Raw genomic sequence first — 26,645 nt, 5'->3', positions numbered from 1 at the left:
TCGTTACTACACAGTGTATTAATACACACCTAGTTCGTTACTACACAGTGTATTAATACACACCTAGTTCGTTACTACACAGTGTATTAATACACACCTAGCTCGTTACTACACAGTGTATTAATACACACCTAGTACGTTACTACACAGTGTATCAATATGTGGAAAATTGTGTTTTCAGAAAAATAAAATACAACTCGACAAATGGTTTACATTTCATCATTAAGATAATTCAACAGAGCTAAACATAATAGTCATTAATTTTTGAAATACCGCAGAATTATATCAATCGGGAAATGGGTTTTGTTCTATTTGCTTCCAATGTTATTTATGTGTTACCTAACAAGTGCTGTTACTTTTCATGCGGATCTGTGATCTCCGTGGCCTATGGTTGACTGAGTCCTTTTCGATTCGAAATCATGTGAGCGTTAAAGGTTATTCGACCTCTTATTGTGAGTAGAATTACTTGTTTATTTGATTAAATTGATATTTCTGTAGGATATCACATCAAGTGATTCAACGGACCAAACAGACGTGAAAACGAATGCCCCCACTCAAAGTGAAAACCGGAATGTTGACAATGAGCAAAGGAGGGCACAAAACTCTCCTGTAACAGGTAACGTGCAATACAATTACAATTCCAAAATTAATACCGGACCTGGGAATCAAGACGACTCTCCTGAGAAATACCAATACCAGTCATTTTCATCTCCTGTGCAAGGTAATCGGCCAGGTGGACAGTGGGCCTTGAATGAGGGAATGACACCACCAGTACCGTATTTAGTTCAACCGGGAATGCCGCAACCATATAGAGGACCTGATCCGAAAGGTTCATGGCAATATGGAGGACCGGTACCAGCCCAGCAATGGTCATATGGAGGACCTGATCCAAACGTCCCGTCGTCATATGGAGGACCAGGTTCCAATCATCCACCACGTTACGGAGGACCAGGTCCAATGGTCCCGCCGCCATATGGAGGACCTTGGTACGGGTTTCCAGGATATCAAGTAAACCCACAGCAGTCGGACCGTAGACACATTTCACCAGAACAGTCGTCCGAGCAACACTTGTCACCAGAACAGTCGTCAGAGCAACAGATATCTTCAAAGAAACATGGTCGACTTTTAGAAGGTTTGTTGATATTTACACGATAAGAAATACATTTGAATTCATATTCTGATTTTATTGGTATATATTATTGGTATATTTTATTGGTATATATTATTGGTATATATTATTATTATTGGTATATATTATTGTTATTGGTATATATTATTGGTATATTTTATTGGTATATATTATTGGTATATATTATTGGTATATGTTATTGCCTCCGCGGTTTTAATTCTTTTGGGATGATTTCTTTGGCAACCATGAAGGTGTAGACAAGGAACATGTAATAAAATGGAGATTGCTGTTATTCTAAGGTTAAAATAATAACATTTGTTGATATTGGGTTGACGTCGGTTTTATAAACTAAATCTCTTCATAATAGGGGTGCAGGAGAACAAGCATTTCTCACTTCGGCTGTGAAACTGCAAACGGGGTGTGTGATTACACTTATCTTGTTTTTCGTCTGTTCATCAGAAAAATGTAATGTTAAGGATTTTATCTATCTATTATCTTTTGTTCATACTTTTAGCGCCTGGTTCTGGTAAATCAAAAACAAAATCACTTAGCCGTGAACACAAACAAGCCGACGATGAAATGGGAGAGAAAAAAGAAGAGGATATTTCATGTGTTAAAACAATTTTAGTATCTAAACTACCTGACCATGTGAAAGAAGAGGACATGAAGAAATTTTTCGAGAGTAAAAGAAAGTCAAGTGGGGGACCGGTTGAAAAAATTGATATCAATCAAGAAAAACAAACGGCGATCGTAACTTTTCAGAAAGCAGAAGGTAATAATAACATTGTTGCTACTACATGGAAATTGTAAACATTTATCTAATACACTATCCACTGCCTAACGCCAAGTTCTTTTAACATTGAATTATAATCCCATAAACTAAGCATGAGACACGGCAAAGGTACTCTACATTGACCAAAGTGCGTGGCAGCAGAGAAATACCTTTTGGCTTTCTGAGATTTAGTTGTTAATGCAATTTAAGTATTTAAACTACCAAAATATGTGAAAAAGAGGACATAAAGACGTTTTTTGAGTAAAAATTCAAGTGGGGGACCGGTTAAAAAAGTTTATACCAATCACGAAAAACGAACAGCACAGTTCCTGGGAGTAGACAGCTGCCTCTTGCATTTCTAAAACTGAACTGTGAGCATTAGCAACAATGGAGATGCATGAACAAAAATGGATGTGTGCGAATTATACAATATGTATATTATATAAATAGTTGTTGTGAGATTCAACAATAGTTCGATATTTGTATACTGTCCTTGTGATCCAACTAAGTCAAAACCTATTAAATATAGCAAAAAGAACATACCGTCATACTTTGATCCACTATCACTAAGTATATATATTCTCATTTGTTGTTTCAGTGGTTCCACGTGTACTAGCTCGTCGTCCAATTCTTTATAAAAAGGCAATTATCGAAATTGAAGAATTTCGCGTTGAATGTGAAAGTGACGATGAATCGGAGGAAGAAACATCAGATAGTGACATAGACGATCAGGAGGATTTATCCACTATAGAAGTCCACGGGATGTCACAAAATACATCATGTGATACTATTCAGTTCTATTTTGAAAACAAAAGAAAATCAGGAGGAGGAAATATCAAGGAGTTCGACTTCGATGCTGAAAAAGTCATTGCAATCATCACATTTGAGGACGCCTCAGGTTTGTATGCTACTGACCTTTGCATGGTTGGACTTAGTATTTGTCATGATAATGCATATTAAAGTACATACTGGTGTATATTTATTGTAAAGTTGTCATTTTTAAAGAAAAAAGACGAAATGTTGTAATAACCTTTACATATACGTTTAAAGATGATACTTTGATATTCTTAACACTTTCAAAAACGTAATTGCATCGAAAGACCCGACAATGAATTTTCACTGAATGGTTTGTTAGCTGATTCATGGTGAATACATTGCAGTAACTGACGAAGTCATCAGAAGAAAACATGTCCTGGATGGCAGGACACTGGATGTGAAGATGTTTGTCCCGCCCCCACCTGTACAGATGTGTGAGGATAAAGTCCTACTCCGGGATGTCAATCCCGACACAAGCAGAGATGCACTGGAGAACTTTCTGGAACTAAAAGCTTCAGCCCTTCCAAAATCTTTGATATTTGGTGAAGAAACAATTCTTGTGACGTTTGACAAAAATATTGGTGAGCTTTAAATATTTGTTGTAAAACACAAATTTTACTCCTATTTAATCGTCTATGCGTCTTTTTGTTTTTTAGAAACAGCGTTAAAATGGACAGTATTTAGTATCACTAGGACAAGTTATGTTATTGTTAATTGGAAAAAAATATATAGATATGTCATCAACTCTAAAAACAAACAACGAAGATACATGTCAGTATAATGTGACCGGGCGGAATGCTGTGCTGGGTGCCTTCTTCAAGGTATTTCAGTGAGATAGCACTATGAAGTCGGCATCAGATCTGCGCTTTCACAAGACGGCAAATACACCAACATACCCCGGCACACATAGACGCATTCATGCTTAAAAACACACATGGTGGCACGTTCATAAATGACCTTAGATGTCAATAGGACGTTAAAGGGGCATCACGGTGAAGTAACTTTATTTTTTGTCTTTTTTTCAAATACTACATAAACATATCAAGTTAGACTCCTTATGGAAAATAACGATCGGATTTGGCTAAAACAGATTCATAAAAATGATTAAATCTAAGAAAATCATCGGTATTTCTACCTGTCTGACCAACGTTTTGTTCAGGGATTTCCCTCTACTAGCGCATGCGCATAGCACACCGTTTCTTTGTAAACAAAATGACAGGCCGTGTAGAAATAAGTGAAAGAAAAGTGTTGTACCGTGTCAGCTCCGAAACGAAAAGTTGCAAAATGGTCAAAAGATTGCGCAAGGAGTACGTTACGGAATCATTATTGCAGGTGGGCAGTATTCAAAGGAGAAAATTACTGCCCTAGCAGTTAGTACGGTGCATGTATTCTTCCGGATAGCCGGTTAAAATATAAGCTGAAATGGAATCGACAGAAATGCTAGCGCTGTTTATGTTATGAATAAATATCTAAAACTATTAAGCTCGCTAGTATCTTTGTCTGAGTTTGAACACAGATGGGCTTAGTTTAATATGTTAATGGGCATTTATCGGAGAGAGTTTACTTTGTGTTTCTATGATTATACAGTGGTTTATGCGAAAGGAAGGGATACGTGACTGGTTAGTTTGATTTTGCCATCAGGCCCTCCACGGGATAACTGTTGCGAAGGCCCACGGCGTATTTTAGGGGTCATCAAGATACGTGCGCTGTTAGATTTACATAATTTATAATATTACCGGGTTCAGTAAAATGGTATGATTTGATTATATTGCTGAATTAAACGATTATTTTTGGTTTTACATGCAAAATTTAAATTAGTACTAATATGAATACCCGGCCTCCTCTGCCCCGGCAATATCTAAAAGAAAAATCAGAAAGGTTTGTCCCATGGTTGAGGGAAGGTGTTTAGCCCCGTACCATCTGTACCGGTCACATTCTGGTACTAAGTTCAATATATGTTTATAAATATCTACTGTATGCCTATTATCATTGTTGACATTTAATTGTAAATGTATGACGGGAGAAGGCTGTGATAAATTGAAAAAACTTGTGCCCCATACCTTATTCAATTTTATTGGCAACAAATATGTTTAAAGCTTTATAAATAAACTTAAATTCTGAATATTGGCAAGCGTGCAATTAACTTCTGATGATGAATAATTACTGTTCAATAAGTTTGAATACGGACTCAGAAATCATATTTCTTGGTTTCATAGCGCGGTAAGAAGTTGCAGTTGTCTCACGGCCCCTCTCTGGGGGCCCCTCTGGAAACCGTTTCAGACCACTTGTGTTTACTGCAGAGTCAGGTGACGTTATTGGCGCTATTTTTAGCAGGGCTTTCCCGAACAAATCAAGTGGTCAAACTGGACATTAGGAACAGACTATGAATATGGGAATAGCGAGGTATCATAAGTGGAAGTGCATACAATATATACATTCATTAAAAAAATGGCTCTTCACGTGATGTCTCTTTAAACAAAATAAAACCGAACCAAACATCAAATATTTGATGTAAATTAATTACAGAATTATCCAATATTTTTTTATAGTTATACTATGATCTAATGTTGAATGTACTTAAATTCTCTGTTTAAAAATAAAATAAATTCTAAACAGGCGTTGAAACAAACCGACCTTTCTCACAGTCGTCACAAATAATACACTTACTGTTCCCTGATGGGAACGTTTTCCAGGGTGTGCTCGCCGTTATAGATTGTCACACTAAAACAATCGTTGCAATATAGTGACCTATACATTGTTTAACTGCCGCGTGTGGCAATTGCTGCCAGAACCTTACTTAACATAAACACATTAAACTGTTTATTGTTCGAAGTTGAATATTTATAACAACTTCAGACGTTTTGAACTTTCGCACGGCACCATTGCCAACGGCGTTTATGTGGTTGTTGATTAAGTATGGGTTCGAGGAAAGGACCCCCTCTCCTCAAACCAACCTGTCGTTGTTGATTAAGTGTGGGCTCGAGGAAAGGACCCCCTCTCATCAAACCAAACTGTCGCATCCAATGTTTTTGACTGTTCTAGAACACTAAACGTCCATTGTTGGTTGGCATTCTAGTTGTCGTTTGAAACTAGTTTTAGAGATGGGACAGATGTAAACTTCTGTCCTGACGTCGCGACGTCTCAGAGGGACGCCAGCTTTTTGGACAGTTTACTCACCTTTCCGTATGTCAGCATATCTAACCGGGAAATTGCTGATGAATACACACTGAATTATGGGTGACGCGATGTTGCGGTTTTCCACTGCATAAGTAGGACAATAGCCCTTCGTTTATCTACTTCGAAAAATCGCAGCAGATCTGAGTTTAGGTCTATTATTATTTAAATTTTATGCAAGAGATGAGATGTGTACTGATCATTCATTTGGTATAAAGTTGCTTTTTTGTCGATTTTAAATTTTGGTATAATGTTACTTTTTCGTCGATTTTAACTTAATTCGTTATGATGGTATCACAAAATATAGCGTTTAAAAACCGACAACATGTCATCATAACTTTTCTGATGTCAATGGTCAATTCAATAGTTAAAATTCTTTTAAAGTATCGTACTAAGATATGAGATACTTCATCGAATTAATCAGAAACAGATCAATATTTACAGCAAAATCAATTTAATTAAGAGCTTTTCTATAATATTTCAGACTTTGATACGTTTGCAAGTTTATGTCAAAAACGTAAACTGGAGGGTAGCTTTCTCAAAGCTGAGAGAGTTGCAGTCACGAACTGTGTGTCTGTGGGTAACCTGAATCCCAACACGACTTCAGACGCACTGGAAATGTTCTTTGAGAACGGAAGAAGAAGCGGGGGAGGTCATATACAAAAAGTAGAAATGTCAGACGTTGACAACTCATGTATTATCTTCTTTGAAGATTGTAAAGGTAATTATATTATATTAAATCTAAAATGTTCTATTTCACTTTCCTTAGCCTATTTCAAAGTTAATCATGAGTCATCGGTCGAATATATTTGTTTGACATGTAACCATGCATAATTGAAAGTTTTGTTTTATTTTTCTTGTGCGTAATTGTATTGTCTACGTACGGGCAAACAATGCCCAACATAATTTCATTTCAATTGACCACGGACAATATGTTGCGAATGTTAATTCAAAACGTTTTATTGCAGTGGTAGACAGCGTATGCGATCGTCGACAGTTGGTTTTGGACAATTCTACTTTATCTGTACATCCCCATTATACTGGTCTTGGTCAGGTGAGTGACGGAGATGGACAAACGCACGCCTTTAAAGCACCTCCGCCAATAGAAATACAGGACACTGATAAAATCAAGATGTATGCATTCCTGTACCAGCATGGCAGAAAAGAAGTTGATCAAACACTAGAAGCCATTAATGCTCGGATTGATTGGCCCGAACATTATGATGACGTCCAGTTTTCAGTTTCACCAACTCTTTCGAAAACTACAAAGAATGTTAGAAAAATGGCAAAGACGTGGAACAATGATGTGCTGCAAGCAATGTTCAAGATCGAGAAAAGCCTCAAGATTGAAACAATAAAAATGTTGAAAGAAATTTGGAATGATGATTTCAAGGCAAAGGTATTGGCTGACGCGTCCTCAGACTCCTCTTCAGTACACGTGTCCTATGACGATCAGTCGTCTGAAGTAACATTAATTGGGTATCATAGACAAGTTGACCAGAGAGCACGATTGATCGAAGAATCAAGAATTAAGGCGGAAAATGACCTTGAAAGGAAAAAGAAAAGAATAAGAGAGGAAATGAACATTAGTATTCCGAAGCTGGTGCTACTATGTGACCTGGATACATTGAAAATATTGCGCCGAGATATACCAGACCTGGCTGTCACAGCAGACACCGATAGAGGTAAACTTCTGTTTGAAGGTCAACTCACTGATATCAAGTTGGCACAAGTGAATATATATGAAACCATGAGCAAGATATCTCATACAAAGATGGAGAAACAGTTTTCAAATGCAGCATTGCTTTTTCTTAAAACTGACGCCGTTCATCAATACCTGAAATCCAAGATGAAGGAAGCCGGTATTAGATGTTCATGGGAAGTCCTTCCAAGTGACAGTTCTATCGTTTTGTACAGTCTTACCCAACCCGATATAGTCAAGGCGGCAGATCTAATCAAGGCACGAGTTATGGAGAAGTCACACCAAATCGACAGACTTTCGATAACATTACTCTCAAAGGATCCGTGGAAGAATATCTGCGATAATTTCAAGAGAAAGTTTCCTGGGATGGTTCAGGTTGAAGCTGACATAACAAGGTGTCAAGTTCAGATACTAACAATAGCTGAACATTGTGGCGAAATTTTAGAAACCATTGATGACTTCCTTGGCAAAAATACAATCATAGAGGAGTCTATGAAACTTGAACCAGGAATATCCAAGTACTTCAAGCAGTACAAACGCGACAAGTTGACGTTAATTGAAAGAAGGTCAGCCCATGGAAATATCAAGATCAGTCTATCAGATGAGGAAATGGTCATTCGTGGTTCGAGAGATGATTTGAATCATGCAAAACCTTTGGTTGCAGATCTAGCTTCGAACGTTAAATTTAAATGTTTCTCTTTGGATAAACCTGGAATCCAAGAGATATTACAATCTGATTCTTGGGAGTCATGTAGGTGCGATATCGAAACTAGGCGGACCTGTATCATAGAAGTTTCAACAACTGGGAAGAAAGAATTAACACGGTCAAGCCATCCTGGTTCAACTTTGGATTCACAACCTGAGGTAATTGACGTGTTAATCGTCTTTTTTTGTCATTTGGTTAAAATAATCGGAAAATACTACAATATATTTTAAATATTGAACTTTAAAACTTTAATTTTGGTATTTTATTATTTTCATACCATTAGTTGATAGCAACTGGGACAACAAAGAAGGGGGCTGTTATCAAGACGTTCCAAGGCGACATTACTCAACTGAGAGCGGACGTGATTGTTAATGCTGCAAACAGTAGCCTGAATCATGCTGGTGGACTAGCAAAATCAATCGTAACAAAAGGTAGGCAAACATTCTCAGATAAACTGTTTTTGAAATTAATATGCAGTATTTGACCGTTCATAAAACATGTTTGCTAAAGAGGCGCAGCAGTATATAATTATTTTAGCATACTTTGGTAGGAAAAGTATCCAAGAGAAATATTAATATTAAGTCTTTGACTGTTAATAAAACATATTTGCTAAAGACGTATAACAGTATATAATTAATTTAACATATGTAGGTGGGAAGAGTATTCAAGATGAGTGTACAGAATACGTCAAACGGAAAGGTCATCTTCATGACGGAGACATATACTGTAGCAAACCAGGAAACCTGAAATGTAAAATGATAGCACATGCAAACAGCCCCAACTGGCGAGATGGAAAACAAAGAGAACAAGAATATCTTGACGGAGTTGTTTGGAAGAGCCTAGAAGAATGTGGTCGCGGAAAATATACATCCATAGCAATGCCAGCGTTGGGTACAGGAATATTCCAATATCCTGAGGATAAAGCTACACATGTCATCATTGAAACAATCCTCGAATTCATGGAAGAGGAGACACATACCTCTGTGAATGAAATTTACCTGTGTGACATTAATCATACAGCGGTCTCCTGCTTCGCCGAGGAACTAAAAGGTCAGCTAGGAGAAGCATCCGTGGTAAATCACAAGAAACCTGTTAACGATCAATGGAAACGCATCGGCCAGAAAGGTAAATCCTATCGTTTCCTTGCAAATACTACAAACATATTCTGTGATACAGTGCTTTAATCTATTAATAGAATCAAATATGATAAAAAAATGTGTTTCTACGAAATCGTATAGTCACTGAACAACAATTATCTGAAATTCTAATTAATTAATTGCCTGTGAGATATATGATTCCATCAACTTACCAGAAGTGATATTGTATAAGTGTTTGTGCGTTTGTTTTCAAAATGATAAAATACCTATCTTAATAGATGCCTGCTCAAATTGAGTTATATAATAAAAAAGTTTGCACCACACTGCTCGTATACAATTCAAATTACTTTCAAATATATTAAACTGAATTATATTGTCTTTGGAAGCTATTCGCTTAACGTTTGTAAAGATATGAGATTTGGATTTTAGAGTAACAAAGTCAAATAGAATGTATCCTCATGTTCGTTGAATGTCATCTGTATTTCACGCAAGTGTTTCAGTAGCAAGCCATTAGTTATATAGAGGTTACACATCGAGTGGTTGTTGAATATGGTATTTATTTCACTCGAGTTAGTTAATTTTCAAAAGTTACAAAAGACACGAGCTTTTTTCAAAAGTTACAAAAGACACGAGTTTTAGCGAGTGTCTTTCTGTAACTTTTGAAAATTAACTAACGAGAGTGAAATAAATACCATATTCAACAATCACGAGTCGTGTGATCTGTTTCTACCACAATCTCAGTTGGAAACATCTGGACTGATTTGAATAGCATACACACATTTTGTTGACAAGGCTGGCGTAGTGATATGACCCATATGTAAAAAGTCACCCATTAATATTCAAAAATGACTTTTTCTTTTACAAATTTGATAATTTTTAAAATTAATGTTTCGGCAACAACTTCGTGAAAAAATAAAATAGATGAGAGACTTTAAATATTGAGAGTATGCATTATTGCATTAATAAATAAAAATAAACCACGGACTATATGCGCGTAAGCATATCGAACGAAGTCTGCCTCCCGCCAAGTGATGATGACGATCTAATCGCTGTCAATGTCCAAAACCATAGGCCTAGGGACGTTTCTTCGTGAGGTTCTATGGTTGACGTTTATACTGAGAGTTCTGCCATAGACAGGCCCTCCAAATATTGATAACTGGACACGGAGATAACGAAATATTTTCCGACACTGTTACAGATCTTGCTTGTGTTTTACAACGACATATATCGGTATATTACGTCTCTGGGTTTCACGACCTGGACACGCGACGATATGGCGTCGAAACGATATCGAGCGTCTGTAGCAATGTTGCCTGAAACTAGCGATAAAATCTTTAAGCATCATCTTCTTTTGGAATTGCATTATAAACACCTTTTCCCATCTCATAACCTCACAAAAGTCACCAAAATTTGCCGGATGTTTACAGCAGACAACGTAAACAAAACAGCACGCGGCAAAAAGCGTGTGAAAAGATTCGTCCGGTCAAAGTTCATCTTCTCGACCAATCAAAACTACGGAAGGTCATATACTACGTGTGGTATATCACTCATATTTATTCAACAGTCTGCATGCTTATACAATTATCTGAGAGTGGAATAACACAGCGTATTGTGGTAGAAATTCAATTTCATTGTTGCATATCTATGCATGCTTATATATCTAATACATACTTGTATTTGTGTATTTTAGACAAAAGGGTTGCTACCAGTAAGGGAGGAAATTTGAATATACAGATTGTCAAAGGGCAGATCGCTTCCGCGCAAGTAAGACACACTGTTTCTTTTTAATTGGAACATTAAGTTTTGCAAAAAATATACAAATAGAGTAATTTAGTATGAATGCATTACATCTTCTTTTATTTTCTATAGACTGACGTCATTGTAAACACCACGTCATGTGATCTACAGTTACAAGCTGGAGCTGTATCTAGTTCCATCCTCAGAGCAGCAGGACAATCGATTCAGGACGAATGTCATGTTGGCTATCCAGCTGGTATTCAGTACGGAAACGTGGCTACGACAACAGGAGGACAGCTCGCATGCAAACACATTTTCCATGGAGCATTGAATAAATATAAGAGTGACATGGCTTTTCAGGTAATGATACCTACAGATGACATACTTCGATTTGTTAATGCTTTTTCAATGAAATGCAGTGGTGGTGGCGTCGGTTGTGACATAAAGATAGAAACCTCCATTCATATCACACATGGATAAAGCAATGTATTATTTTTGTATAATCCTTGATAAGGTCTTCAGCTCTATGTCTCTTAGTAGCCGAATTAGTATTGCATACAGCTCTCTAAACACACACATCTGTCTATAACTGAAATTTGATAGTTGTCGAAAAGATTCTATTCTATAACTCTTTAAATTTGCCACTGATAATTGTTAACATGGGTGTAACATCATGAAACGTACTGGGAAAATCAGATTTGTTACGTTAGGTTCTACATCAGATATACTTTTAGATAGGTAACGGGAGTGATGAAAAGAAAAACTAAATAGGTTCCAATTTTGTCGGTGAAAACTGACCCGGGTTCAATTTTAGTATTGGGGTCTATGTTAAACGTTTTACCTGCATTGTCACAAAAGTCGAATGGACGATAAAACACCGCCATCAAAAGATATTTTTTATTAAATGTTCACAAAACTGCCACCTTATAGTAAATAATGCAAAGATATAACGTAATAGCAAATATGATCGAAATCAGATAATATTTAAATCCAAATAATAAGAGGCCTCGGGAGCCATCTTAGATGCAAAGCTGAGTACAAAGCCTGGTGATTTCACATCAATTCCTATCTGTTAGTACAAGAGTGAGAAACGAAAAAAATAATTCAAATTAAATAAAGGAAAATTAATTACCTCTCTAATTATGCTCTTCAATACTTCACGTGAATGTTACACAACTACTCAATTTCATTGGATCGAGAATATCTTACAGAGTGAGGGAAATTGAAGGCTAATTTCAGTAAAATATATCTTAATGAGATACACAGAATAATGAATATAGAACACAAGATTAATTAGACTGCCACATACTTTTTTTTTCAAATTATAAAAACTATTCCGTTGATATTCCATTTTTCTTCATTGTCAATTTACAGCAATTTCAAGATTTTATTAGACGTTGCCTGCAAATGGCAGACGATGAATTGATGACATCAATCTCCTTCCCAGCTCTGGGAACTGGCAACCTTGGGTACCCTCATGATATTGTTGCTGCAGAAATGTTCGAAATTGTCAACGAATTCGATCCAAAGACCCTGAAGGAGGTTCAATTCGTCATATATGAGAAAGATGACAAATCAATTCAGGTAAGTATTGGGGAAAGGCGCGGACATTATATATATCTATATAATACGTGAATTAAATGTATAACACTGTCTTCTAGAGTGGGGTGCGGGACTCGACCTCGCGATTGTTTTACGCGCTTCTCCTTTTTCTCGTTACCATTACAGAACGCTACAGCCAAATAGAATATATCTATAGATATTTTCGAGTGATTTGCTTTAATATATATAAAAGGAAATCAAAATAAGAAACACGTTAATCATCAATACACTTCAATTTTTCGGTCACTAATTGATAACGCATACTGAAAGGGAAAAGAACGCGATTACCAAAAAGATGTGATGTACATGTATTTGAAAAAGTCGATAACGTTTTCTGTCAGGATTTCTCCCGGAATTTAGTAATCAAAATCACTGAAGCGTGACTAACCCGACAGACGAACGTCTATGGAAGGGGTAATTATATGCATATTTTTCCATATTCGAATGTTTTATTTGGAAATTTTAAACAAGCGATGATGAAGTTGTCCGAAGTAAAGAGGGGTCGCCATGCTTATTTGAGGATGAGTCGCTGGAGACATTTTTCGTTTACCGACAAGTCCCGATTCCTTCTTTTCGTTGTCGATTGCTGTGGTCGAATCAATAATCATTACATTTAAAACAACCCCTAATAGTTGCGATAGTTTTGGTCAGGGATTCAGAATTGTCCGTGATCTCGGTAGAATTTCTGTATCACACATGATCTCACTTAACGGATTCCTGTAATTTCCGCTTTTATATATTTTGGTATTGCGAGCTAAGAATTTCTATTCCATATGTAATACCAGGCCTTTCAAAACGAGGAAACCAAATGGTCATCTGCTAGCGGTCACTCAGATGTTCCTACACAATCGGACTCGGATGTTAATTGGAGACAAAAACGAATATTCAAAAGTACTGCTTCTCTTCAACAACCCAACAACTCAAGTAAGTATAATCAATTAAATATTTAAAACATTTGTAACATCAACAAATGTACAAAGAAGTATTAATAAGCATTACACTTAAAAAATAATTAACAAATATGCACTTTTTGGTGGAATTTATTAGGGATGTTTGATGTTTTTGGACAAAATAACACACGGAAGCAGCTCCGAGGTTTATTTTCCACCAATAAATACGAAATGTGGTGTATATCTATTCTACCTCGTAAAATAAAATATAATGACAATGTGTCTTTATGTCAACTTCTTTTGAAATGCGTCAAAGTTTGCAATTTTATTTAGATAACAATATTACGTAAATTAATATTGTAATTATTCTGTAATGCTGAAAAATGTTTCAAAAAAGGAAATTATAAAATTAAAATAAATATTACGTAAATTAGACTACTTGTGATTTTTCAAACATTTGACACGTGATGCATTTGTCTTCATTTCACAACAATCTGCGAATTTTGTCTTTCTGACGCATTCAACAGTTGTCCTTTTTCCCTATATAAGCTTGATTTGTGGTGGAAGAGGTTTCGCAAATTATTAATTTATTATGCAGTAACTAGAAATTATTCAAACAAATCGTGCCGGCTGCCTGAGCACGTCCCCTTCGTTAATTTGGTATATGACATACAATGACATCATGCTTTCAACTAGATGCATATTCCAATCAATCTATCTTCAACAAATAAAATCAAAAGTAAACAAACTAACAAACATTGAAACAGGATTTTTGTTTCTATGATATAAATCATGTGCTATTGAGAGACACAAAGACTCGCCTTTCCATACTACAAGAGGGCAATACATTTTGTATGCCAAGATAAATTGATAGATGTCGCACAATATTAATGCTTATCAGCTAAATGCGCCATTGTTGTCGTCTGCTTGAGTCACTCGTACTCGGTTGTGATGGCTTATGCCCAATTTAGAAGGGAGACTGAATAATGGAAATATGAACGGAGAAAATAGAGTACGTGAGGAATACAACGTGTTTTGTTTTCCCGTAATGTGATCAATGCGAGTCATACATAGTAAATACTTTAAATTGTTTTTACTAGGTTTTTCATTATTTCTCAAAACTACAACCGTCTTAGTTTGAACCTTTTCACACATATTAAAATAGATATTAAGTCCGGATGATCTTGGTTTATACATTTATTTTAGAAAATATTTCATTTCGTAGCATTCAATTTGGTCCCAAGAGTTGATAAATGTAATGTATCTTCATGAAGATATCGGCCTAAATGCCGTATTATAGATTGCACCATCTTTTTGAGACTTAGTAAACCTTAAACACGTTTCAATCGATCTGAAATCTCCTTGATAGGAGGAGATATAGCGGTTGTTTTATTTTAAATTGTTGTTGTCAATTTCGATTAAATATCTAGCAATAAGTTTGAGAAATTTTTGATCATCACTGTTATACAGATTTTGTTATCTTACACATTACAAGCTACAGTTAGAGTCATATAACCTCATCAAAGTTTAACTGATAAGTTTGTGTCTTAAGCAATATTTCCGGACGTTACGAAATAATTAAATTTAAACGTAACGAAATCCAAAATGTAACTTGACCGCAAATACCGTAAAGCAACTCATTCTGTAGCTGTTTGTTAAAAGATACATTCTGCAACGTCAATCTGATGTCAGTGCGGATGCCCAAAAAAGAATTTGCATGTTACGAACATGACAGCGATAAGTAATTAAGAAAGAAAATTTATTGAACAGAAATAGTGACACGTGTGTAGTTTCCGTTACCAAGTCGTTCTTGCTTATTAACCAATGAAAAGTACATTAACATCGCCGAATCACCAAAGCAGTACCATATGAATAAGCCAATTATTTGCTTGTATATTAGATATGCCGAAAACAAAATCATCAAGAAAGCCCGCGTCAACCTCTGAAGCAGAGGCAACTTTTGGACCTGCCACTGTAACTATCCGAGTTGGAAACATCACTGAAGCTGCGTGTGAAGCTATTGTTTGTTCTACAGACAAGCATTGCAATATGACAGGTACGAATGTAATAAACTTATATTCATATATATACATGATACCCCCACCCACACTCACACACACACACACGTACCCGAACACACACACAAGAAAAGAATGAAAAAATTCAAATAATACTAAAAAAATAATAAACGTTAATAGATAATGTAATCGTGCAAATTGCAAACTCAATGCTCCGAAATAAAAAAAATGTATGCTTTAATTCACTTGAGTTCTTAACGTTTCAGACGGAGTTGCATACGCCATTCAACAGAGAACAGGATGGGATTTGGACAAGGAAGTCTCAAAAAGGAGTGGGTATAATTTAATATGAATGTATTTATTCCTGTAATAAACAGTTTTAACAAAATTGATACTTTTTAATGCAAAAATTCATTTCAGAAAAAACATTATCACGGCACGGCATTGCCTTGATACCGATTAAAGGAATGAAAAGTAAATCAATCATCTTGGTCAACACCCAAGGAGATTTGGAAAAATCACTGCGCCTAGCTTTGACAAAAGCTGATGAAGAGGGACATAAATCTCTTGCTGTGCCACTGATTTCTACAGGTATGTTTAAAATTATATATAAACTGTTTTAATGACTCAACAAACCACTTCACAGTGGTTTATTTTGCGGCAAGTGTCGGTTTTTTGGTGGAACTTCGTTGCATATCGCCTTCATTATCATACGTAATAGGACATATTTTTCAGATAAACTGCTCCTCTTATTTTTTGTTTCCCTTGGTCATCTTTTCTTGCAAAATATAAATTCCGGGTTATTGGTGTTTATTTTACTGAAATATCCATAGAATCCTGCACGCGTCATACACAGCTGAAGATATTATCAAATGGCCACAAATTAACCACAACACAACAATTTCAACTAATTTTATCTTTAATACTTATGTCTTGGCAAGTTATTGTCGTGGTATATAAATATATATAAGAATAATTTGGAGTGACCATTGGGAACAAAGAATCACCCAATTTCTAGCTAACTATGAAATTGATATGCATCAATTTATCATTGAACTGTGCTAAAGTAACAGGTGATCTGAAATTTTATGCTAAACAGTCCTCAACATGAAAAACTCTCCACGGAGATCATGCTCACCAGTCCCATGTGCTCTTCCTTGAGCATCACACAATATACCACGACGTTAGAATGAACGGATATCATCTGCAAAAAGAAAAACACTGACGTCATAAAATATTCTAATTGGGTGTGTGGGAGGGTAAACATTTGCAATTGTCTTCAGAGTCAGAAAGCCTGCCGCATAGGTATGTTCTAGAAAAAGGAAGTTCTGTTACGTCGCCTAATAAATTAAACGGTTACTGCAACATGACTGTAAACAATATCCGGATCAGCATTTGCATTCCGCACTAAACAGATACTCATAATTAAGTTTTGGCTTTGTGATAAATTATTTGAAAATATAATTTTAAAACTTATTAGTAATGATTTGATTTAAGTAAGCTCCTATAAATTAATTAAATTCACTAGCTAACTGGATTTATAGATTTATTCACTATCTCGGATGTACTTCTTTATCTATTGAATCTCATGATACACGACTTCCAGATGGATATTGTCCTGTGTTTGGGATTCGTCTACCGGTCGGCTGAAGGAATATGCTTTAATATCAGCACATGTATTAAGTAATTGCTGGTTATCTGCTTTATATGTACATACAAACACATAAATCCTTACAAATACACACACGCACGGATAGAGATAAAGAGAAAGGCAGAGAGATCAAGCATACAAATAAGCGTTTACTTCCTTCTTTAATGATTTGGGACAACCGTTCCGAAAAACATCTCTTTTTACAATACATTACTTCCTTTATACAATTTGGGTATCATTTTCAGAAACAAGAATGTTTAGTGAGACATTATGCAAAGTCATTACTGGAAACTCATTCAAGAAGTTAGAGAAAATTGAAGTGGTTCTTACCAAACATACTGACTTTACAGACGTTTCATCAAATGTAAAGAAATACGTAGAATCAAACAGACCAGGAATGATTGGAAAATACATCAGGAGACCACTTGGTGAGAATCCTTTTGTTACATTAAATTGAAATGATTCTTACATGGCAAACGGACTTTACAGATGTTACATCAGGGGTAAAAAGTAAAAGGGGGGAAAAGATGAGAAATTTCAAGGTTATGCACATTGTATATGGTAATCTCTTTAAAAAGCGGTTATTATGTCATTTAAGTTCTATTATCAAGTTAAAAAACGCGTCAGTTACCTCCTTAGAAAGTGCTAACTATGAAACAGTAGAAGCTAAGACACGATATTTATCTCGTTAAAATACGATATTTGTTTCGTTGAAAGATAGTTATCTCGTTTACAGGAAATAATCATCTATTTCAAACAGGTTGATTGTTATGCTGAACGGGAATACTTTCTTGTTAAAATGCTGTTCAAAATCATGAATGTCAAAGGTTCACAATATTTAGTATAAAATAAAGCTCTCTTATTCTTTTGATTCATTTATAGCATTCATGTAACACATATACTTGAATCAATTGAGTTTGCCATTTATTATTACAAATTTTCTTATATTTCGAAGAAATCAGAATGAATGATATGACGATACATGTCTGATAAAAGTGATGATTGCTCAACAAAGCTTATCATTTACACCTAATTGTTTGATGTCGATCTAGGACGTTTTTGCATGATCCCGTCTGAAAACGGATAAGGTTTCTGATATTAAAAGAGTTATTTCTTTTTTACATGAGGCCCATGCATACTTCAGATTATATTTAGGTGCCTCATAATGTATTCACAATTCAGCATAATTTTTTTATCATAAATATCATGAATATTTTTTGGTGTTTCCTGGAGTTTTTAAATTGACACGCTTCTATAACTTTGGCTCTTAGCCGTTCACCTCCTTTTAAATGAGGATGGGGGTTTAGTAACCATTCCATTGCTTTTATACTATATAGATGTCAATAGATACTTATCAGTTTTCATAGAAAGGGGCGTACATCCAAATGATATATAATGTCAATACGCCACCTTGGGGTATGTTACCATGTTACCTATAAAGAAGACGTATTTATATAGGCTTGCCTTTTATGCATTCCATTTGATTGTTCAATCTATCAATAAAATATTTTGATAACGAAAAATAACAGACTTTGTGCCTCTGGTTTATCAGCATGTATAATAGATATATGATCAATAATCAAATTAATATGATTTGCTTACCTCCCAAGGTTTTGCGCCTCCGGACATGTCATTTCGATATAAGACTGACGAACTATCTTCAGTGTCCAGCATCACTCTCGTCATATACGGGGAAGTTGAAAATTCTCTTGATGCCGCTTACAGAGATGTAGAATTCTTTTGCGACAAAAATATAACCGAACATATTGTTGACGATCCTTTAATTAAGGATTTTTCGGACACCCAAGTACGTATAAACAGATACAGAAATGTTATCATTTATATAGCTCACCTGGTACTAACGGTTAAGTGAGGCAATACCCTGGCACAGCGTCCGTCGTCCGCTAACTTTTCCTTTAAAACGCTCTCAGTCCTTTCCGGCTAAAAGGTTTTGACTTAATTTGGTCTGAAACGGGAGGTATGGCCCCATGGGGCAGATGGGCGGGCCAAATAGGGCAAAAAGAGGTACATTTTCAAAAATCGTCACTTTCTTAACTATAGGATGGTTTTATCAAAGTTGTTCTATAACATATTTGGCCAAAGGGTTCTAAACGTTTTATAAATAGAGGGTATGGCCCGCAATAGGGAATATAATGATAACTCTTTTAAAAACTGTATTCTTTTGTATAAATATAGGTATTATCAACAAATTTGTTCTATATCATCTGTAGGAAAAAGGGACTAAACATTGTATAAAAGGAAGGTGTTGCTCCCTTGGGGCAGGAGAGCGGTCCCATTAGGGGAAAGAAAGAAACAATCGGTTTGAAAATGTTTTTCCTTCAAAACGAATGGACGTACTTAAACCAAATTAGGTATAAAGCATCCTTTGGCAAATAACGCTCCTTTTTTCATAAGCCGTTGATAATACTGGTATGGTACAAACTCTTCTATATTTCAATAATGATACGATTAATAGAAGTTAGGAACAGTTGGACTTTATTTATTTTCTCCTACCTGCTCTTCCATTTTTGTTGCATTTCAATCACTGGAGCGTTTTGATTTGAAACGTTCTTTACATTATATTAATATAATTCACAAGATCGGACTCATTCATTTAGCTAATTCATGCATTTAGTACTGCAGATGAGTAGTAAATCGAATAAATATTGTGGCTTACATCATTGGCTTGACCTTTCCTTGCATTTCTAGAAGCTAACATACATTTAACTTTAAAAAGTTTATTTTAGTTACACATAGAGCTTCAACTGGTTGCTAGGGATATATGAACTAAGAGTGTGTAAATTCTTGTAAGTGTGGAATTGTGTTGACAATGTAGTGCATAGTGTATATATATATACGAGTATCATATATTTTTTTAACTACAGCGAACAAGGCTTGACGAATTTAAAGGATCACTTGGTGTACAGATGATATTTGAAAAACGCCCTCCTCGTATTAGACTATCAGGTTTGCCTGTGAATGTTAAAAAAGCTTCAAATGAGATCGATCACATGATTATGGATATTCAAAGATTGCATCTGACGAAAGAGAGAGAAAAGATCACCGCGAAATGTGTAGAATGGTCAGTAATTGATGAAGGCGATGACGGTAGAAAACTGCTACCTTATCCAGAGGAACTAAACCATACGATCGAAAACGACTACCAACAACAAAAACCAAACGCTACATTTTGTGATGAAAACGGTACCCGCTACGAAATTGACTTTTCGACCATGGAAGAATATCCTGTCCATGATCAGAGCGACCGGGCGAAAGTTTTACGGAAAGACAAGCTACAGGCAACCAAAGGTAAGTAAACTTTTTGTTAGTTTGTTGGTCGGCTGATAATCTATAAGCAAAGTAATATTCCCGTATCAACTTCAATTCGATTATTTAAAGTATCTTCTTAATTATTTTCCTTAAATGTCAGTCTTAGATTCCGGTCTTCAGACTCCGACGACATGGACCCCGATGACCGATCAGGATCCAGTAATCGTTGTACCAATGCAAGAAACTGATTCCGAGTATACAGACGTGTTGAAAGATTTCAACGCTACAATTGGAAAAGATAATCCCACAATAGTTAAGGTAGGTTTTACAGCAAATTGTAAATTTGATTAAAAAAATGTTTACTTTCATATTGGCATAAACACCAAATATTTTAATCATGTATCTTACTATTGTGTCAATAGATTGAAAGAATACAAAACCAGACACTGTACCAACAGTATGTGACTAAAAAAGCAGAGATAGACCGAAGCTGCGGCGGGCAGAGTGAGAAAATGCTGTGGCATGGAACTGCAGAGGGTGCTGTAGACAGTATCAACATGTATGGCTTCAACCGAAGCTTCTGTGGGAAAAACGGTAAGTGTATTATTGCATTCCATTTTAAACCTAGTTATAGAGTTTTAGAATCTATGTATGTTATCCTCATAATAACAATGGTATGAATATAAGTCCCCTCAACATATAAACAAACATAAAATAATGACAATTCAGAATCCATATACATTGTTAACTTATCATTACAGCAACTGTTCATGGCGATGGTGTGTACTTCGCGTGCAGCTCCAATTATTCAGCCAGAGACACATACTCGCCTACTAACCCAGCTGGGCAGAAAAAGATGTACAGATGCCGAGTCCTCGCAGGGGACTTTACACAGGGACGAGGAGGAATACGTGTCCCTCCAGCAAAGAAAGGTCACATTCTATACGACTCTGTAGTCGATGACACGAACAATCCAAATATGTTCATCATTTTCAACGACACCCAGGCTTACCCTGAGTACTTGATAACATTCACAAAATAGACAAGGCTGACATCAACCAATTCCATTGCTGTATATAGAACATACTATAGGTGACAAACAAGCTAAAAGACTATGAGGATTTGTAGCTTTGTTTGAATTAATTGTCCATAGTTTTAAAGCATGTTTTATAAATATTCTGTTCAGTCATGATAATTAGGAATATCCGTTTTGTAAATGTTAATTCATACATTCTTGTGAAGATAGGGATTTGGTTTTGACAACCTTTTCCTTTAATACATTTGCTATATTCTTCAGCTGTATGTAAGTGAGTGCACTAAATCCTTACAAATAATGGGAGATGATGATTTTTATAAACTGTTGTATGAGGTTTATGGATTTAATTTTTAGTTAACTGTAAGAAAATGTTTAAAAATTGTAAATATTGAATATAAAATAACTAAATTATGAATACATGCCTAACTGTTATTGGTTCTGTGTAAAAATAGCAAGCACATTTATAGTGGTAATTGATTTCCGGTAACGAAGGAATAGCCTTGAATGCTTTGTCCAAAGGGAATATGGCGAGTTCTTAACATTGTAGGGGGTAAACCAACAACAATAGCATATATCTTAAATTATTGTAAACATATAGATATTTGTATATTTTATTAATTTTTTGTTTGATAGTTTGATGGTTTATTTTATATATAACATTAAAAGTGCGGTAACATGTTTACTCAGTAGAGAGTTATCTTAAGCATAAGGTTGTACATTTTTTCTAATATTTTACTAATTTATATTTAGATGTGTTTTAAATTTTAAATCATAGTTATGTTTCTTATTTCTCGTTACGACTTGATGAAAAACTAACAGCTAAATTATTTTTTCAACATCTTAATTAAAATGTTTAAAATCACTCAAACCATAATAAAAAAACATCACTTAAGAGAATTAATGGTTGGGTTGATATTTTTTTTATTTTTTTCGATTAAAGATGATATCATGAATAAGGATTATCAGTTATCATTTTATTAGTTTCTATTGCACCAGGTTTATTACACTTTAGCATATTAACCAACAGTCTCCAGAGTAACAGTTTGATTTAAACCTACATTGTATATGTAATAATAAGAACAGTGGACACTAAAATATATTTTGGAATTACGTGTAACAATGATCGTACTTTATAAACTTTTGTCTGACAACATCCATTCGTTTTATTACCATCACTGTAAGACGTTATGCATAAGACCTGTCAGAAAACTGTAGCATTACTTGTAAAAATATATTTAAATTGTCCGTCAAATTATTCCTATGCTGTTGTAATAAATATATGATTGATATATAGCCATGGTTCTGTACCACGTTCCATATTTGTAACCTATATATCGCCCGTTATAACCAGAACGTTATCTTAATTGTTGTAGAGTAGCATAATGCCTACTATTATTAGAACTATATTTGTTTATTGTAGTTAATATGTATTGCCTGATATAACAAATGAACGAATATTCTTTTATTTCTGTAACATATTGTTACCCGTTACAACTACATAACTATTTGTTAATTGAAGTAAAACATGTTTTGTTTGCTATTCCTCCATGTCCTATGATTGTAAATCAGATGACAAGCACATCTTAAGGTGGATCTCACACATTGAAGTGGTTTTGGCAAATGTATGTTAATGTAGTGTTTCGGAGCTCATTTGCATTATTATATCGTTACCAGGGAACAAATTTGTAGCGTCACTATGTGTTATTTTGGAGGCACGGTAGTCTAGTGGTATGACGCAGGGCTCGTGACCGAAGGGTTGCGGGTTCGAGTCACTCATGGCACTGTTTTGTATCTCTGAACAAGCTACTTTACTTTGTTTCTTCCAGTCTACTTAGCTGTAAATCAGTACGTGGCTGGGCAGTGCTGGAATTGTTGAATGCTAGCTGTGAGCGCCGAAATGGCAGCGCCAGTTGAATGTTTCCTTGATGGAGTTGAGAAAGATATTGGCTTGTTGCAAAGGCCTTATAACCATGGATAATAATGTGTGAACCACTTTGAGACGACTTACGAATAAGGTTTTGATAAAGCGGAATATAAGAACCTCGAATTATTATTATAATTATTTTTACCAGATATCATTCCTGTCCTATGTTTACGTCATTATTAATAAAAGAAAGATTATTTTCAAACAAATATGATGATCTGCTCGTAATAATCAATCTCAAGCAATAATTCTTATGTGTATCTTGCTGAGATAATGCATTGACATTATCAAAAGTAAGGTATAATTACTGACAATTGTATTCGACCACAGGTTTTCGAACATTCTTCGAGATCTTAGGTAAAAACGTTGGTATCAATAATATATTACCGGAATAAGATATTGGACTAAATCAAAGAATCTGGCTTTGAGCACAATGTTTCATGAATACTGGCCAAACTGTTATTGAATAGAAAAAGTCGATTTAATGTAAACATTTGGTAAAAACAAATCCATTCTAGAACTGTTTCATTGAGTTACGTTTTATTGTTCAAAATTTGTATTCACAAAAACATTAGATTGAAAAACGTCGTTAATAGTATAATGAAAATTGCATCGTATGTAATTCGATATTGATGGAAGAGTGTTATATTTTGAAATCGATTTGATTTGTTTGATAAAGCCAATGTCTTTTATATAAATGGCTACAATTGCATTTTATGAAATTGGATATCGACAGACGCGTTTTTTTCAGAAATCAATTCAATATTTTTGATATATTAAGCGTCTTTGATAAAAATGGCTATTGTTAGTCCTCTGATTCTTGGGATTCTCCAACTTAATTTTTTACAACGATTTTGACTGACACTTTCTTACTATTACAATAAGATTGTATTTGCCGTACAAACTATAGCTTATTAGACATGTCAATTGTCGAATATATAGTCGACCTTAAACCATATTAAGCATTCTTTTTTTCACAATAAAAGTTATAAATTCAGATAATAAAATTCTGGTTTTAAACAAACACACGATACATTTCCCAGAAAAATGTTGTCATTGATGAATAAAACTTTTAATTAATTAGGATGTTTGTGCACCAATTTGTTACTTAAAATGATATGTTTAATCATGAAGAACTGTTTTAAGTGTGTACTATTATTATCATGACTAGAAAGCATTGTATTGTATACCAACCTGCTGATATGCTGTGTAATATCCTACCGACGGGGATGTCCTACTGTGATATCTCTAATATTGGTGGTATCGCTAAATAATGACGCAGATGTGTGTAAAATCAATGTTTGTAGAGCTACAATAAACATGTATGCTGATATCAATCTAGGATTCTACTGTCGAGGAAAAATTCAAATATCGAAATATAAAGAACATAAGAAGACTGCTGTTTGATACCTTACCTTAGGGTTGGTCAGTATTTTTGTTTTTCCTTCGCCAGTAGGATTTCTAGCGTATGACGCAGAAGTGTTACATCGTTTTATGATTGTAACTTTTATATAAGAGATAGGTCCCCGTTGATTTTCGCTATATTTAAGCATTATGTACATTAGCTTCCAGGAATATATGAGTATCCTTGTACCACTGCCAAAAACATTAAGTTAGATTGGAATCTTTTAACCGATATAACAATGACTTTAATAAATGAAAAAAGAATCATTATCTTGCGAAATCTTTATGGATTATGATAAATATGAAATGAAATAAATCAACAAACGTAATTCCTTGGTTGAAAACGCTAGATTTCCTATAACAATACGACCTCTCTAACCAAATGAGCTGTTACTAATCAGGGATAGCTAGCTGACCTAGTCCCATAATAGCTATATCTAAAACGTAATTAAGGGGAGACAACTACACGCATGAAAAAATAATCTTCTTGCTTTGCCAACAGTTGGACAGGGATCCTTTATCTTTATCATAAATGGTATGGCAGTGATAGTTTACTTATTGTATGAAGAAGCTAATTATGAATCAAAGTCAAATATACACTTATCTTTTAACTTTTTGACACATTCTGTTCAATGAAGTTGTGGTAAAAACAAAAAAAATAATTTTTGGTACTCGAAAAATCATAATAACGTTTTAATGGGTTTTTTTAATTGATTTTCTATTTTCGAAAATCAGCGGGAACCATTCTTTTTTTGTAAGGTATGTATATATATATATAGCATCGGTTTTAATGTTTGTGCAATTTCTACACATAACCATTCCTTTCAATCTAGTTGGACTTTGAATTTCGCATACTATGTGACTTATGCCAATAATGCATCTTCGCTAGCCAAGGGTTGATCCGGTACGATCTACCTAGATCGTACCGGATCAACCCTTGGCTAGCGAAGATGCCAAGAATGAGGCCTTTGCATGAAGTGATGTGTTAACAGCACTGGTCCCATTGCCCAATGCCACTAAATTCAAATTTAGCAGCCATTAAACAACAAAAATATAATAACAGTAAAGAAGGTCAACTGCAAGACAGTATATATTTCACTACTTGTGTCTCATACCCAATTTAATTAATTGCGAATCGAGAGGAAATGTATTTATGTTTTTATACTGAACTCATTCTCCCTTACTGTTTACGTTCTTTTGTTTTTTACACATAGCAAGTATTGTACACAAAATGGTGGAAATAGTTTAAAACTACATTAACTTTACATCCAGTTTCATGGAAACCTTTATTAAATATAGTGTGTTTGAATTTCTCACTTTTCGTAAATTGTTTCAACATTTATTTATAAAACACCTCTCTAGCCCATCATCACAACACGTGCATTGTCAACTTGTTCATTGAGTTCAATGGAACAACATGAAAGGAATGGTAAATCAAAATTGTGTTAAACAATTCTACTTATGAATAGTTTCATCAATTCTAAAATAATAAAACTATCTTTTCTATTTTATTTTATGCGTTTGTTATTGTCTTTAAATGAGGTCTACACTTGACCAACACAATCCGTTATCTCTATACATAAACATGATCAGAACATAAATGTACGCATCACAGGAACAATATCATCATGTCATACAGGTAATCATCAAACAAAGAACATATAACAAGAATAATATTATACAAATAGGTCAAAATACATATGTCTCAAAAAGCATG

General features: G+C 34.9%; 1 protein-coding gene across 2 annotated transcripts in view; it reads left to right on the top strand.

The window, feature by feature from the left end:
* Positions 1 to 26,439, top strand: part of LOC110450880 (poly [ADP-ribose] polymerase 14-like) — a 34,406-nt gene extending 7,967 nt beyond the window's left edge. The window contains exons 2-22 of one of the 2 annotated variants that reach the window (XM_021498653.1): positions 499 to 1,132; positions 1,644 to 1,901; positions 2,500 to 2,799; positions 3,062 to 3,298; positions 6,376 to 6,612; positions 6,860 to 8,457; positions 8,583 to 8,730; positions 8,951 to 9,424; positions 11,087 to 11,160; positions 11,305 to 11,493; positions 12,508 to 12,717; positions 13,521 to 13,659; positions 15,526 to 15,681; positions 15,910 to 15,975; positions 16,064 to 16,234; positions 17,540 to 17,722; positions 18,905 to 19,101; positions 20,180 to 20,603; positions 20,725 to 20,882; positions 20,987 to 21,158; positions 21,326 to 26,439. In XM_021498653.1, coding sequence (XP_021354328.1) covers positions 760 to 1,132; positions 1,644 to 1,901; positions 2,500 to 2,799; positions 3,062 to 3,298; positions 6,376 to 6,612; positions 6,860 to 8,457; positions 8,583 to 8,730; positions 8,951 to 9,424; positions 11,087 to 11,160; positions 11,305 to 11,493; positions 12,508 to 12,717; positions 13,521 to 13,659; positions 15,526 to 15,681; positions 15,910 to 15,975; positions 16,064 to 16,234; positions 17,540 to 17,722; positions 18,905 to 19,101; positions 20,180 to 20,603; positions 20,725 to 20,882; positions 20,987 to 21,158; positions 21,326 to 21,606 — 6,045 coding nt within the window. In that variant the 5' untranslated portion in view covers positions 499 to 759 and the 3' untranslated portion in view covers positions 21,607 to 26,439. Of the gene's footprint in view, positions 1 to 498; positions 1,133 to 1,643; positions 1,902 to 2,499; positions 2,800 to 3,061; positions 3,299 to 6,375; positions 6,613 to 6,859; positions 8,458 to 8,582; positions 8,731 to 8,950; positions 9,425 to 11,086; positions 11,161 to 11,265; positions 11,494 to 12,507; positions 12,718 to 13,520; positions 13,660 to 15,525; positions 15,682 to 15,909; positions 15,976 to 16,063; positions 16,235 to 17,539; positions 17,723 to 18,904; positions 19,102 to 20,179; positions 20,604 to 20,724; positions 20,883 to 20,986; positions 21,159 to 21,325 lie in introns of both variants that reach the window. The other variant, XM_021498652.1, reaches the window with a different exon arrangement.
* Positions 26,440 to 26,645: the final 206 nt, after the last annotated feature.

Source organism: Mizuhopecten yessoensis, unplaced genomic scaffold, assembly GCF_002113885.1.
Source record: "Mizuhopecten yessoensis strain PY_sf001 unplaced genomic scaffold, ASM211388v2 scaffold5525, whole genome shotgun sequence".
Lineage (NCBI taxonomy): Eukaryota > Metazoa > Mollusca > Bivalvia > Pectinida > Pectinidae > Mizuhopecten > Mizuhopecten yessoensis.
This window is presented reverse-complemented; position numbering and strand designations above follow the sequence as displayed.